This window comes from Chrysemys picta, chromosome 3 (genome assembly GCF_011386835.1).
Source record: "Chrysemys picta bellii isolate R12L10 chromosome 3, ASM1138683v2, whole genome shotgun sequence".
NCBI classification, from domain to species: Eukaryota; Metazoa; Chordata; order Testudines; family Emydidae; genus Chrysemys; species Chrysemys picta.
In genome coordinates this window covers 69,587,934-69,604,504 of record NC_088793.1, presented here as the reverse complement: position 1 = coordinate 69,604,504, position 16,571 = coordinate 69,587,934, and the positions used below count along the sequence as shown (strand labels likewise).

General features: G+C 43.7%; 1 protein-coding gene across 1 annotated transcript in view; it reads right to left on the bottom strand.

Moving 5' to 3' along the window:
- Nucleotides 1-5,444: 5,444 nt before the first annotated feature.
- Nucleotides 5,445-16,571, bottom strand: part of SPACA1 (sperm acrosome associated 1) — a 29,900-nt gene continuing 18,773 nt past the window's right edge. The window contains exons 6-7 of the mRNA XM_005299820.3: nt 6,115-6,235; nt 5,445-5,816 (exon numbers count right to left, since the gene is read on the bottom strand). Of these exons, the coding sequence (XP_005299877.1) occupies nt 5,498-5,816; nt 6,115-6,235 (440 nt within the window). The 3' untranslated portion in view covers nt 5,445-5,497. The remainder of the gene's footprint in view (nt 5,817-6,114; nt 6,236-16,571) is intronic.

Sequence of the window (16,571 nt, the reverse complement as noted above, 5' to 3'; positions counted from 1 at the left end):
TTTCTGCAGGGAGTGTCTTCCATTAATCTTCCAAACTAATCCATAAGCCAGTGTGACATAATGCATATGCACAAGGAGGCCGAAATAAGGTTGCACAGGTAACTTTAAGTCTGGTATTTCCTACCTTTTGAATGCTTGGCTTTTTTACCTTCATAATGTATTTTAACATAGTTTTTATGCATAATTTCCTAGGTTTTTAATAGGTTTTTAAACTGAAAAAACAGAAATTCCATCATGTGGCATCATGTTGATACCCGCATGGATCATCAGCAGGATTGGTACCTTGAGAGCTACCATGCAGACCTCTGCCATTTGAGCTATAGTAGGTTGCCACCTCTATGTGGACCAGCATTAGAAGAGTAAGACTAACATTTTATTAGTGAGCTTCACAGATATTTGTGGACAGCAGAGGAAAGAAGAGACTCGGGAATCTTGGGTTCCATTCTAGACTCTGGAGGGGAAGGCACTCTAATGAGCACAGACTCTTGCCCATTACCCCTAAGCTTGATCCCTTTTGCCCCATGCCTTCTGAACTCTCCCTGTCCAGGCCTAGCTCTTCCACAATCCCAATCTCCTCGCCTACCCAGCCCCAGCATCTAGTCCTCAGATTTCTCATCCCAGTCCCAGTCTCCTCGCCCTGTCAGACCTCGTCTCCTCCCTCGGGTTCACTGGCCAATTTCCCTCCCATGTGACTCCCAGTCTCTCCTTGTTCCTATGCTACTTTCCCAGACAGTCTCACTTCCCCACCACTACCCCAACTCCTTGTCCCAGGCTCCTTGCCCAGCCAGTCCCTGTTGCCCCCTACTGCCTCCTTGTCTCTCCCCAACTCCATCCCAGCTACCACTCTAACTTCCTGGGCTCCTCATCCATTCTCAGTCTCCTTGTCCCAGTCTCTTTGCTCAGCCAGTCACAGTTTGCCCCCTGTACTCCAGATCCTTGTCAGATCTTCCTCTCCTCCCCTACTTGTGCTAGTCTTTTCCTTTACCAGCCAATCCTAGTCTTCCCCCTCCCTCCAGCCCCTCATCCAATCACAATGATCCTCCCCCTTCCCAGTCACTCCCCCCATTTCCCTCAGAGATCCCAATCTCATCGCCACCATCCACCAGCCAGTCTCCTTGTTCAATCACTCCCAGCCTTTCCTCTCTGCCCCAGCTCCCTGTCCCAGCCTCCTGTCCCTCACATTTCCAGCCTCTCTCCCCACCCTATGTCTCCCACTCTGAGCCTTCCCATCCAACTAGTCTCAGACTGCCCTCCCCACCACAACTCCCAGTTTTCTTGCCCAGCCAGTCCCACTCTCCTCCTCCCAGTCCCAGTCTCCTTGATCAACCATTCCCAGTCTCTCTCACTTTAACTCCCTGTCACGGTGTCTCTCCTCTTACTCCCACCAGTCCCAATTTCATCAGACTCCTCACCCCAATCTACTTCTTTCCCTCCTCCTCATCTGTGTTTTGTTCTCTCTGCATTTGAATCAGGCAGCTTCCTCCTCCACACTGCCTGGGTGTCAGCAGGGGGGATCAGTAAAGAGACAGGCTCCGTTCTCTCAGTTCCAATGCCTGGCTCCATCCCAGTCCAGAGACTTCGGCGTTAATTTTTCTGAGCCCCCAGAGCACTGGGCTGGAGCATGCTCAGTTGCAGTCGGGATGGCACATGTTCAGTCCAGTCACATAGGAGCTACAAGGGGAAGGTGCATGCATAGTCTGGTCAGCAGCACTTGGAGCGGTGGGGGCATGGAGCATGATCAGTTGTTCTGTGGGGATGGAGCATGTACACTCTGATCAGCACTAAGATTTGTGAGAGGTTCAAGCATGTTCAGTGAGGGCAGGTTTCAGAGTAGCAGCCGTGTTAGTCTGTATCCGCAAAAAGAAGAACAGGAGTACTTGTGGCACCTTAGAGACTAACAAATTTATGACGGCAGCACCTCCTTTGTCAGCCTTTCTGATTATGATGTCAGTGAGGGCAGAATCTTCAGCGCTTTTAGCTAAATTCTAGTAAATCTCTACTGAGCATGTGTGAACTATGATTTTGTTTGAGTGGGATTTTCATCGGAATGGCAAAAGACACATCCTTTTCACAAATGCCATACCTGGCCTAACTTCAAGTTCCTGATCCAAAGCATGGGGGTGCTACAGCTGTTCAACAAAAAGATCTCAAGAATTTTTTCATGTGGGCAAAACAAGATATTTTCCCTAGCTTCATTCTCGGAAATGGTTGAAACATTTTTCCCAAAAATTCAGCCAAGGCAGACAGCCAGCATAGAAAACTTCAGCTCAAACAGTCAAAGTTTAGCAATGTTATAAGAATCTGAAAGCAGGGGCTTACAATGGAAAATGTTGGGCACCCTAAACAGCAGCCAGTACTACCAGCCCTGCATATAATAAGATTGTTAACTTTCCATGTATAGTACAGTGTAGTTTTAGCTCAAGGGCTTAATTGTTTCTTGTGTACAGTAAGTAGACGTTAATATTTAACATCCAGAAGCCCCAGACTGGATCGGGACCCCTTTGTGCAAATATGTACTAAGACACTGTCACTCCTGCAAAAAGTTTGCAATCTACCCTTAAGAATTCATTGGTTACAGCCCAACTCTCTTCAAAATGGTCATTAGATTGCCTAGTCTGAGCTGTGGTCGGTTCCACATCTTTAGGGTGGATACAGTACAAAACACATATTGCTTAAGAATTTCCAATAATCAGTTTCTCACAAAGGAGTTGAATTTTGATTCTAATTGCTTCAGGCAGGCATGTTTTTTTCCAGCTATCTTTTCACAGCACATAAACACAATCTCCTGTTAAAGTTGTGTTATGCTGAACTACTATAAGGAATTTTCCAGTCTGTGCACCCTGATCCAATTATTCACTCAAAATTATTTCTAGACATCTAATGTGAAACTTAGTAGTGAAACACAAGTGCACAGAATTGGCCTAATTTAAAGAGATGCCCATAATGAAGTGAGCGGAAGCTGAGGGTGCTCAGTACCACTGAAAAATAGTCCATATATTTTAAATAAATAAGTAAATTGCAGAAATAAAGTGTTCTACTATTTCTAAAAAAATAATTGCATCGCCAGCATAAACTACTTTGTATTTGAATTAACATTTAGCTGATATACAAATCAAATTATTTGCCTCCTGTACCTTCAGAACACTGCTGAAAATATCACTGCTAATCATAGAGAACTAAATCTGTTTTCAACTCATGTTTTTTTAATTTCATTTTATGGAGCATCTGGTTAAAAAATGACCTTTATTTATGCTGCTAACTTATCCGCTATGCATAACACCGGAGAAAAAGCTTTGAGTGCCTAGTGTTTTGTTAAATGTGTTTGACTAAATAAAGTGATAAAATATAATGAAAATCTTTGTGATTCAACATAAAAAATTCATTTCCAACAAGGACCAGTAAAGCTGTCAAAGAAAAACTGATTTCCATCATATATAGTATTAGATCAGACATAAATGAAACATACATCAAGACCTAAATAACTATATACATGTATCCTAAATTTTCTGAGACAGATGGTGGATCACATACAGACAAGTTATGAATTCCAAAAGGATCATCAAAGAAAAGAAAAGAAAAGAAAAGAAAAGAAAAGAAAAGAAAAGAAAAAAGATTTTAAATTCTGTCAGATTAAAACAAAAATAGCAAGGTGATTAATCAAATCTAGATAATGCAAGGTAAATGAGATAATGAAGATGACATAAAGAATTTGGCCCCCATTCAGGAAATCACTTCACAGAACTTAAGTAGATGTTTAACTTTAAATGTAGGTGAGATTCTCACCCCCGTTCCTGCCCCTTTATGCTGGGTAACAGCATTGTAAAGGGGCTCTAAAAGCCCTGGATCCAGCTACAGGAGAATTCACCCAGTGCAGGAGCTGAGGTTGATAGCTATGGCTGTCCTCTGAGGACCACCTCATGTGAGTGACTGGCAGTGAGGACATGATGGAATAGGTTTCAGCCTGGGCTGGCCACCCCAAAACAAACGCACAAGGAACCCTGGGGGCATACTCGGGTGGCTGCCCATGCTGGGGTCCATGCCACCACATCTTCTCAGCTATTACCCAAGCTAGCTAGATTAAAGCTAGAGTGGGTACATCTGCCTGTTCTGCAATGACTCCTTCATTTGCAGTGTAGACGTACCCTTAGACAGGCCCAGATCTGTCTAAACTACTCTGAGAGCTGCTCTGACCCCCCAGGGAGCTCAGAATCAGGAGGGCTGAGTTCTGTGCTTCTCCTGCTAGGGCATGTCTACATTTTGAACTGGGGGTATGATTCCCAGCTCCAGGAGACATATTCGTGCTGGCTTTCATCAAGCTAGCATGCTAAAAATATGAGGTAGCCACAGCAACATGAGCGGTTGGAGGAACTAGCTGTCCTATGTATATACTCTCGGATGGGAATGCCCTTGGGCTGGCTAGACCCTCCCAGTGCTCATCCTGCTGTGTCTACTTTCTATTTTTAGTGTGTTCACTCAGTGGGAGCTTGTGCAAGTGTGTCTCCTAAAGCTTGGAATCATACCCACAGAAGAGCCCAATATGCTTAAATCCCATTGTCTTCAGTGGGACTTACACACATGCTTAAGTGGTCCTGAATATAGATGCTTTCCTGACTTGAGGCCATTGTGAATTTAACATTAATATTTCCATTACATATGGCTAACAGGAGGAAATGCAAATATTGTGCATACATCCTGCAGAAAGCAAAACTTTGGTTTGGTGCTTTGAATTAATTCAGCTATCAAAACATAACAGCAGTTGAGTGTAAATTTCCTGGATCTGCACCTATATGGCTATGTAGCTCATATATGCAGATTTGTCCAGTAGTTTGTAAATGCTATGTTCTGTATATACTCTTCTTGTGCTTCTGTTTTTAAACAATATACTGTTTGTTTATTGAGAACCAATTTTGTCCATTCTTGAGTATCTGAAATGAGTCTTTAAATTTTTTTTTTTAAAGTCACTATGATGTAAAATACCAAAACTGTTATTTCCTAGGGCCCCTTTTCAGAGATTTCACTTATCCAAGGAATTTGGTCATAACATTTATTTTAATTTTTAATTATTTGGGGGACAAATTTTTAAAGGGCCCCTGTGGTAGTGTATGCACACCCTGTCCCGAAACGAGGATGGCGGGGGTACGTGGATACCACCAGTAAGTCCACTTGTCCGTCTCTGATCTCACCCCCCAGGGGTCTAAGGACCAGTGAAAAGTTAATAGCCCTGGTGCCCAGGGTAGTGTGGCCTAGCAGCTAGAGTTAATAGTGCTGCCTTTCAATACAGGACAGTGTGGCCTAGCGGCCAGCGTCAATAGCGCGGCCCTTTGGTGCAGGGCAGCAGGGCCTAGTATTTTTACCACACCATCTTTAAGGTTCAGCTATATATACCCAATGTATGTTAAAAAAAATCTTAAAACTAGTAATGTGAGTATTTTAAACATGCTTTATTATAATCTCTTTTTAGATAATCTTTTAATATAGTCTATCCTTATTTTTCTTTCTAATTCTCTTCTTCATTGTTCCATTCATGGAAAGACCTCTGTTCTTGTCCAGTAGTATCTAAATGTGATGCTGTTGGTGTTGGTGTTGGTCCTGACACTGTTGCTGAGGCTAATCCAGATCCTGATGCCAATCTTGATCCTGGCGCTAATCTTGATCCTGATGCTAATGCGGATCCTGATGCTAATCTTGATCCTGATGCAAATACAGATCCTGATCCTGGTGCTTCTTCTATCGTTCTCACTGAACCTTGAGAGCTTGATTGTTCTTCTTTGGAGCTCTTACCAACTTTTGATGCCCAGAATGCTTTTACAGCTGCCCTGATATGAAAATAATAATTGAACAAAAATGTAAATTTAAGTAGATTTACATTCCCTTACACAGAACATACTATATCATGTCCCTTCCTATCAGTAATCTATGGTACTGCTTTGCAGACTACTTCTTTTGAAGCTACTCTAGCAGAAAGAGAAGCTGTCAGATATACTGACCAATAGCAACATAAATATCCCAGTGTCGAAAAATTAAATTATCTCATCTGAGTGTCAGGTTTGCAATTAGTAGTACGATACTCTGCTCAAAGAACACAAAAATCACATTTGTATGCTGTCCACCTACCAGTGAAGAATTATGAAGATTAATGCAAAGATCACACCAACACAAACAATAACTCCAGTTATCAGGACAAACACCAGAACTGTATCTGTGTCTGGTCTCCTTAATCTTCTTGTTTCCAATTCTAAAGAGAAGAAATTCCTTGATTATTAGTGCTCCAACATCTTGTTGAACAGGATGTTAAATGGAAGGAAAATAACTGAAAAGAAATAGGGCCTGATTCTCCATTGCCTTAAACCTTGGGTAACCAGTTAGACCTGTGAAAAAATGAGTCCAAATCAGAATAGTAGTATTTTACACCCACTTTGCACAGGTGTAAGTATAGAAGATGAAAGGCAATGGAAAACCAGACACATAATGCCTTTAAAAAGCCTAGGAGTAGTAAGGGACAGCAAATTACATTAGAGTTTGCAATGCAATACAGTGGAAAGAAATCAGAACCCAAATCAATTATGAGCTGTATCCAAAGAGGCATCCCATCACAAGCAGATTAGATACATGGTAGTCCTTCTCTATACAGCCCTAGTAAGATTACACATAGTTTCGCACACATCAATATCAAAAAGATGGTAACAAACTGGAGGGAATTAGGAGCAGCACAAATTATTAAAGTTATTAAAAGCCTGAGATTAGGAAAAAATCTGGTGTTATGAAAATAATTAGTAAAATAGTCATATTTTGCTTTTTAGAATTTTTTTTATAACTTTTGAATAGATTAAGGTAAAGGTAGGTGTATTGTATAAATTTAACAAATTAAAAAATAAATAAATTAAATCATTTGCTGAGATTGTAAATTCTTCAGGGCATAGATTGTCTCTTTGTTCTGTGTTTGTGCAATGCCTAGTACAATGAGCCCTGATCCATGGCTGGGGGTCCTAGGAGCATACAAATAAATAATAGTAATAATTAAACAATAATAAAACAGAGGATGTTAACTGTATTGTATTTGCAGCATGAAGCATGCAGAGGAATTGTTTTGGGTTGACCAAAGAGGTATAACTAGATGTAATAGGATGAAATTGAGCAAGGCAAAACTTAGGACATCAGAAAATATTTCTTAATAATGCATTGTAAAACTCCAGAACAATCTTCTAAGGGAAGTATTGGCAACCCCATTACCTGAGACATTTTATATGATACCAGACAAAACACTTGAGAATAAACTATAAGAAACAATCCAACATTGGTAGAAGACATGCAAGATAACCTAGTAAGTCTTTTCCATCTAATTTATGAGATTCAATTGTCACAGTGTGAAGAAAAATGTTTGGTGGACAAACACGATCAGCTCTATTCAGAAATGTTGATAAGTGTCCAATAACAATCCAAGTTCCTGAAATGTAATACACCCGCCTCTGATCACTCCAGATTCAACAATCTACATACACTGTGTTTCCTCTCAGGTGTGCACCTGCGCGACCGCACACGAGGCCATCAAGGGGCACGTAGAAGTGACACAGGTGCGCACACAAGTGAGTGGGGAGAATGTGGAGGGTGAGGGCAGTGGGGTGAGGTGATGGTGGGTTCGGGGAGCTTAGGGTGTGCAGAGCGAGGGGGGGAGAAATGCCTCTCTCCCCCGGCCGGGGTTGCGGCGGGGACGGAAAAGGCGCCTCTCTTCCCTGGCCCCAGCTCCGGCCGGGGCTGTGGTGGGGACAAGAGATGCGCCTCTCCCCCAGCCAGGGCTGCGGAGGGGAGAGATGTGTGTGTGTGACTCTCTCTCTCACACACACACACACACAATGTGTGTCTCTCACACACACACATACACACTTTTTCTGTGTCTCACACACATACACACAGTCTTTCACACTCACCTCCCAACACATACTTGTATTATTGTTGTTGTTGTTGTTACTTCTTGATACTTCCCGCAATGCACATATATTCTCTGTAATTTTATTCTTTCAGAGTGCTATTTTATTTTTTTGATTAGTCTATGCATTTCATAATTTTTATTTCTCTCTTATGCTTAAATTTAATTCTTAGAGTAGTGAGTTCTAAAATGCCTAACCTGTCGTGGCTGGAGTAATTATCCCTATGGTAACTTTTTAAAAATATATATTATATCTAGATGTTTTGTTTCTACTGGTGGCGCACATCCACACATTACCTTGATATCGGTGCACATAAAAAAATTCATTCCACCCAGGGGTGGAAAAAATTAGAGGGAACATTGTACATATAGAAGCAAATTTTAATTTCAGATTGATTTCTATCTGGCAACATATATGTTAAAAGCACAGGGTGTGATCCTGACATTTACTGCTATGCAAAATTCCCACGTGATTGCAGGAATTCGATAGCATCACTTGAGTATTAATGGGCCCTCCAGTCCATTTTCTTGCATCACAGCAGTAATGATTTCATTATTCCTAAATCATAGATCATTCTTATAATCCCCATGGGCTTTCTGCATGATACAGGGTTGACAGGGATGATCACTAGACTGGTTGACAATTCCAAAAATAACTGTTCTGCATATAGGAATTGTCAGATAAGGTTAAACTAACTAACTGCTTTTAGGCAGTTTCATTTTAAATGCTGGACTGTGACATTTTAGAATGATATAGGGGGGAATATTAATTAAAAATAACTTCAATTTTGCTATTTAATTAATTTAGATTTTTTATTTCACTGCTTAGTAATACGTGATTATGATGCTCTAAGGATCTCTCTATTTGCAGGCTGCAACAGGGGAATCTGCTAATGAGAAGTAGGAAGTATCTCATAGTTCATCCAGTATTGATCCATTCACCTTTGCTTCGTATGGCAGATCCATATAATCCAGAACTAGAGTAGTCTATGAGACAACCTTATAACACAAGCAGAGATGCCTTTAAGGCTATCACATATGATTAAAATAAAAGCAGAGCAGAGAGAAATGTGAATGTCCAATCAAGCATTTTACTCTGAGGAAATACTGATTCAGGCATCACAAAAAGCACTTTAAAAGTATTTTAAAGCAATACAACTGGCTTGATTCTATACTCATCACTCAGACAAAACTTCAATTACAATCAGTGAGAGTTTTGCCAAAATGAGCAGTGCAGGACATGGCTCAGTATGTCTTTGATCCACTGATTCAGCCAGTGTAATATTTATTCCAGTCATTCTGAAAAAAATTAATTTGTTTATTAAAAGTAGAGATAGGAGAATATTCTTTAAAATGCTCTAATGGCAATACTCTAGTAAAACATCTTAGAAACTTAGTGTCAAATAGCTCCACTCCTGTCAATTTATATTTCATAAGTCTCCAACCTTTACACAGCCACATGTTTTCAATGTAGCTGTTGATTCTTTGATCATGCTTTTCTGGACTGAAAGAGGAATGTGTGGTAAATTTAAGTGAAACTTCTTGTTTTGTTTGTTTGTATTAAATAAGAAAGTGAGTTGTGCACAAGTCAGTGTAGCCCCAAACCAATACAAATGTTTTTGGAAGATATTTTAGGAATTTCTGTAAAAATCAGATTCTGTACAAATTAACCAACACTTTAATTTTATATGCAGTATGAAAGAGAAACATATTATGAGTAACTGAATACTCAGGGCCAAACACTTCTCTGACCCGAAGTTCATTGAAGTCCATGGAAGTCTTTCCATTCACCTCAAAGGGATTTGGATTAGGCCCTTAGTTAGACCAGTGCAACCATCATTCCGTTGAAAAGGAGTCACACCCATATAGCTGAGAGGAATCTGGTATCTAGGGGACAGATCATGGCTTGCCTCTGTACAGATATGGGGAGGGAAGGACAGGAACGATCCTTCTATTGTTCCATGAGGTGCAAACCACTCCAAAAGGAAAGGGGATGAGGAAGGGATATGGCCCATCCTCCCTTCATACCAACTATCAGAGCTAGACAGCCACAAAAGGTAGTGCACTCTGCACCCTGTTGAGGTGTGACGTGAGGGTGTACTCCCAGTGTGCACTGAGGAGCTCTGGGAGTACCTGAACAATGCCTCTCTGGGCTCCTAGTAGTACGATGCTTCTCTGGACTGCCCACCATGTGCATCTGTGCATTAACAGCACAATCTGCCTCTTAATCTATTAAAAATTAAATAGGTTACACCCAAAAATATGTTGTCACTGCTAGTTTTTCTCTCCAGAAAATATCAGTGATATAAAGTTTTATCCATGCACTTTTAAATGATGTAATTTATTCAGTCACTTCTTTTTAAAGAATAGATTAATAATTACATAAATTACATACATCAACCCTGGAGCACTTGCTCTTCCACCCCAACTTCTAACCAAAGAAAACCCATCAAATGAGAATGTTACTCACCCTGTGTAGTAACTGAGGTTCTTCAAGATGTGTGTCCCTATGAATGCTCCACTTGTAGGTGTGGCAGCAGCCCCTGCTCCTGGGTTCGGAGATCTTCATCAGCAGTGCCCATCGGCCCGCACATGCACATACACACCCCCTCACGCTATGAACAGGACATATTTATAGCGCTGTGCGATCTGATCACCCCCACTTCCTTCTCTGCCACAGAGCGTATATTTTTTTGGCTCCAAAGCAGAGAGGAGGAGGGCAAGTAATGAACACCCCCAGGGACACACATCTCGAAGAACCTCGAAGAACAGGTTAAGTAACCTTATCTTCTTCTTGGAGTGATGTCCCTGTGGGTGCTCCACTTATAAGTGACTAGAAAGCAGGGCCCCTAATTGGAAGGCTGGGGCTTCAGAGCAACATTTACTGTCGATGATAGGACTGCATATCCTAGGAAAATGTCTGCTGTGGCAACATGCGTAATAGCATAGTGATGGGCAAACATGTGTTTGATGCCCATGTGGTTGCTTTGCAAATTTCAGCAATGGGGATATTATTGAGAAAGGCTATCAAGGTGGATAATGAATGTGTGGAATGTGCTCTGATTGTGGTAGGATGTTGTCTATTGTGGAGTTCATAAGATAAAGGTATACACTGCGAAATCCATTTTGAAAGGCGTTGCTTAGATATAGCTGTGCCTCTAGCTCTTTTGGTGGTGGAGAGGAATAATCATGGTGATTTTCGGAAAGGTTTAGTCCTGTCCAAGTAAAACACTAATGCTCGTCTCACGTCCAGTCTGTGTAGAGCTGCCTCCTGTTGATTACTGTGAGGCTTCAGGAAGAAGCAAGGAAGGTGTATAGGTTGGTTGAGATGGATAGATGTTGGAACCTTAGGTAGAAATCTCAGGTGTGGGAGTAGTGTAACTTTGTCCTTGTAGAATAGTGTGTATGGTGGTGTAGCGGGGTGGTCATCCCGCTCCAGCCCTGAAGGGGTTAAAGCAGCCCTGGAGTGGGCTGTGGCTGGAAAAAGCTGGGCTGATTGGAGAAGCACCAACAGCTGAGGCCACACCCCAATCTGGCAATGGCTGGCCCTATAAGAGGGCTGAGGGCCAGAGGCTGAAGACACACTCTCTCTCTAGCCTTTTGAGAGAGAAGGACTTGGCTGCCTGGGAGCTGAGAAGGGTACCTGAGGTGGAGCAGTGCTGCGGAAGGGCAGAAGGAGCTGGGAGCTCCAGCCTAGTAAAACCCCAGGCTGCAGGCCTTGTTAAAGGCCTACAAGAGGTACCGGGGCTGCAGAGGGGCAGCCCAGAGATAGGCAGAGGCAGCTGGTCCAACCCCCCTTGCCGATGATTAGTGGTTTATAGGCTGCACTCTGCCCCAGGGAGCGGGGGCTAGATGATGACTGGCAATAGCCACTGAGGCAAGGTGGGGATAGGAGGTTGGGAGTTCCCCTGGAAGGGAAGACCCAGAGTGAGGGGGTACCTTGGTGGGCAGAACCCCTGGGCAAACGGCACCGGGGTCTGGGAAGGACATGGGGCCAGTGGCAGGCGAGACACCAGCCTGCAGAGGGTGCTCCAGAGGCTGGAGAGCTAATTCCCTGGACAACCAGCAGGGAGCTCCGCAGCAGTGAGTCATCGCTGTGCCACAGGTGGACATGCCATAAGGGCCATAATTTCACCAACTCGTCAGGTGGAAGTGATGGTGACAAGGAAGGTCATTTTCATTGATAGACGCACATAAGAATAGGTTGCCATTGGTTCATATAGGGGTCTAGTCAGAGAAGGTAGGACAAGGACAAGATCCCAGGCAGGGGTTGGGTCTCCTATGTGGGGATAAAAGTTATAGAGACCCTTCAGAGGCGTTTGGTGAGCAGGTGTGACATGGATAAGAATTTGTAGAGGTTGTGTTTGTGGGGGAGATATACTGTACAGAGCCATGCCTGAAGAGATCACACATGGAGTCTTGTGTGCCTGACCCTGAAATTGGCCACTGCTATGTAGCCTAGAAGTTGCAGGCAGGTTCTGGCAGAGATCTGGGGGCAGACCCATATGTTGGATACCAGATCTACAATAGCCAAGAATCTGTGAGGTGGTAGGAAGGCTCTAGCTTATGTGGCTTCCCCAACTGTGAGCCAATGAATTCCAGTTATTGCACCAGCATTAAAGTGGACTTTTCTAAGTTCACAAGGAGGTCTAACTTCATGAACAGGCCAATTGTTACGTGGACAGCTCAGAGAATGTCGGTCTCGGATGGGGCCTTGAGGAGATAGTCATCCAAGTATGGAAAGATGTTTCCTTGTTTCCTCAGGTAAGTAACGACTACTGCAAGGACCTTGGAGAACACCCAAGATGCCGTGAATATGAAATTTTAATATGAAAGTATACGTCTTGGAGATCGAGGGCCAAGAACTAGTCCCTCTGTTCCAGTGCTAGGATAATAGTGGAGAGGGGAACCATCTTGAAGCATTGCAGTTTGACTAACTTGTTTAGATTGTGAAGGTCTAGGATGGGTCACCAGCTGCCAGATTTCTTCTGGATCAGAAAACAGTGTGAGTAGAAACCCTGTCCCATGTGCTGGGAAGGGACCAGTTCTATGGGTCCCAGTTGCAGATGATTTATTTCCCCCCAAAGAATGGAATCGTGAGAGGGGTCCCTGAAGAGGGATAGCGTATGGGGTGGCGGGGCAGGATGGATAGAAAAGGGATGGAGTATCCTTCCTTGATTATCTCTAGAACCAACTTGTCTGATGTGATTAATTTCCAAGATGAGAAAAACTGAGTTAGTTGATTGCCAGACTGGTGGAATATTGAAGACGGTGGGAATGAACGGAAGAGGGGCAGGCTTCTTGGGGCCTCGACCACACCTTCACAATTGTTGCTTCGGTGGGGGTTTGTAACAGATAGCCCACTCCTCAAGGGGCTATCTATGTTTAGTAGGAGGCCTTTGTCTTCGGTGCTAGGTGTCATAGTGCTGTTGAGGGATGTACTGCGTGGTCGGGATTGCGGGGGGAGATGATACTTCCCCGAGCGTCTCTTTGGTGGTGGTGTATAAATGCCGAGAGGTCGGAGTGTAGCTCGGGAGTCTTTAAGGGAGGGCAGAGAATTCTCCATGCATTCCGAGAATAGTTTCTGGCCCTCAAAAGGTAAGTCCTCTACTGTGGTTTGTACCTCCTTAGGAAAACTTGAGAGGTGAAGCCATGATGCATGCCTCATTACCATAGCAGTTGCAATGGATCAGGCAGCAGTGTCTGCAGAGTCTAACGAGGCTTGTAGAGTTGTACGGGGTAGAAAGGTGTCCTTCCGATATTAAGGACTGGAATTGCTCTTCCTTAGCGTAGTTTAGGTAATTGTATTTAGCCATGAGAGCTTCATAGATAGAGAATCAAAATTGGAGCATGGCTGACAAATATGCTTTGAGTCCAAATAAGTTTAAGTGTATCCAGTCCCTGTCTGGATGACTAGAATGGGATTGGTATTGATGGCCTTTCTCTTGCACAGCACTGACCACCAAAGAATTTGGGGTGGGGTGCGAGACTAGAAATTCCACATCCTTCACCAGAACATAATATTTTTTGTTGGTGTGTTTGCAGGTCGGAGGGATGGACGCCAGGGTCTGCCAGAGCACCTTCACAGGGTGGAGAAGAACCTCATTGATTGGTAGTGCGATCTTGGAGAAAGAGAATGTGTGAAGCATATCAAGCAGCTTATGCTGCTGATCCTTGACTTCCTCCAAAGGGATCTGTAGGGAGTCTGCAATCCTGTGGAATAAGTCCTGAAAAAATTCCTGAAGTCGTTGGCAGATGTAGAAGGTTGAGGCATAATAACCTCGTCAGGAGAGGACAAGGAAAAATGTAGTGTTGATGTGGCCTCCTCCTCCTGTTCTTCCGCTTCAGTTGGTACCAGCATGGTTTCAACCTCCAGAGGGCAAGAGACCGATGGTGAAGGGAGAGCTATAGGTCTCAGGCTTTGCTTTTTAGGAGGTTCCCAAACTATGCCTTGCACATGGCCCAAGAGTCCCAATATGGCCAGTATGGAGGGAGTGGAACATGTGGCTGCATCCACGGTGGTCCATGCCAAGATTGTGGACCAGATGTGAATTGTGGGTAGTGAGGATGAGCAGGTGTGATTTGCCTGGTAGACGAGGGAGCAATTGAGCCCTTCTCTTCCTCCTCCTCATCACGGCGGAAGGGAGGTGCCATCCTTGGCAGAGAAAGATAGAAGTGTTGTGAGTCCGGAAAGGAGGGTGGAAGTGGGGGGAGGTCAAAGGAGTGGAGACTCAGGAGTGTCAGATACCAGCAGGTCTTTAGGGTATATAAAGTCTTGTGGAGGGGGAAAAAGCATCATTAGTGCCGGAGTGACTCAATGCTGAAGAAAGAGTGTATCCCCTGAAGTGTCCATAGATGGTGCCAATGATTTGGCCAATGCTGGTAACTTGGCTGGTGCTTTGGCCAGTGCAGATGATTTCAGTAGGGCTTGCTCGGTATTGACTCTCTTGTCAGTGTCCGAAAGGATGCCAGTGCCATCATTTTTGTTGGTGCTATAGCTCCTGAAGTCGGCCTGTCTCATTCCCCAGAGCTGGGAAACAGTGCCAAGGGCTGTAGGTCTGCTAGGTTAGGGTCTTTAGACCATTTCTTTGCATCAGTACCAGACGTACTCGGATGGGCCCTGGAATTGTGTCCCCTGCCAAACGATGTTGAGGCAACAAACCTTGCCGGGGAGGATGTGCCTCAAGGTGTGAGGAGGGAGCCCATTTCTTTTCATCTGAGTGAAAAACAAAAGACTTTCTTTTCAAGGGACATGGGAGTGAGTATCGGCAAACAACCTGGCAGAGAGTGAGGGCCTCTCCGGGGAAAAGTCTAGGCCCGGGTCTGATGCCAGTTGCAGCAATTTCTCCATGAGGACAAGTTTTAATCTAATGTCCCGGTCTTTTCTGGCTCTGGGTTTCAGGCCAAGGCAGCGGGAACACTTTTGTGCGATGTGTCCCTCTTCCAGATAGCGAATGTACTGCAGATGTCCATCCATTACTGAGAAGGTAGCCTCACAAGAAAAGCACCTCTTAAACCCAGGGGATTTGGCCACAAAGGTGAAGGAAAAAGGCTTCCCAGTTGGAAAGGGCGGGAAGAGGGGAAATGGAAACCTAAGCTATGAAATAACTGTGAAGGTAAACTTAAAACAAAAAATATATTTTTTTTAGATAGAAGAAAGAAAGGAGACCAAGAAAATACTAACTATATTACACTAACAGGTGAGGCACTATCTAGTGAGGAAAATAGGAGAAACAGGCTCTGCTGCGGATTCCGTCCCAGACCAAAGGCGATAGAGATGGAACAGGGCGGTCAGACTGCACAGCGCTATATATACGTCCCTCTCACAGCGTGGGGTGGGCATGTGAAGTCCAACAGCCACTGCTGATGAAGATCTCTGATCCCAGGCGCAGGAGGGGCTGCCACACCTACAAGTGGAGCACCCATAGGAACATCATTCTAAGAACTGCCACGGCACTTTTTCCCCAAAAAATTTTTCAGTGAGTTGGAGCTGTTCCTAGAGCATGATGTTGTAGATGAAGATGATAAAACAGTATTCTCTCTATAAACAGAATGCTTGACCATTTGTTTACACACTTCAGCAGCATATATGCATTATATTCACTTAATTTCAGACCCAGCTTTCTAAGTATATATTGTTTGTTTTGAGAAAGTTACATTAGATAGGAATGCACTTTTTACTCCCTAGTCAGACTTTTTTGTACGTATGTACTACCGGTGCACATATCTTTGTTCCCCTTGTGGATCATCTGCAAGACTCTTCACATATTAAAAATGCATGTGCATGTCCAGATGTGGGAACAGACTCTCTTTCTCTCTCTCACACACAAAGACCAGGAATTCCAAATATGGTCACTGGGATTCCCTATTTCATTACTATATAATGCAAAAAAAATCATAATATGTAATATGTCCTTTGTAGAGTAGTCTGTTAGAAAGAGGCAGCCTCTGCCTGAATAGGAAGTGAACTGAACTCATGAGAAATGGTCTACAGAAGTGCCTCAGCACAACCTACTGTCCACGTGGGTGATGTGCCATTTCTGATGCCTGACAAGCTGCTGCCTCCACCTCCTCCACTGCTAGTGCCAATAAACACACTCACTAGGGTGATGGAACAAGGGGCACAGTCTGGATCTTGGCAGACTGG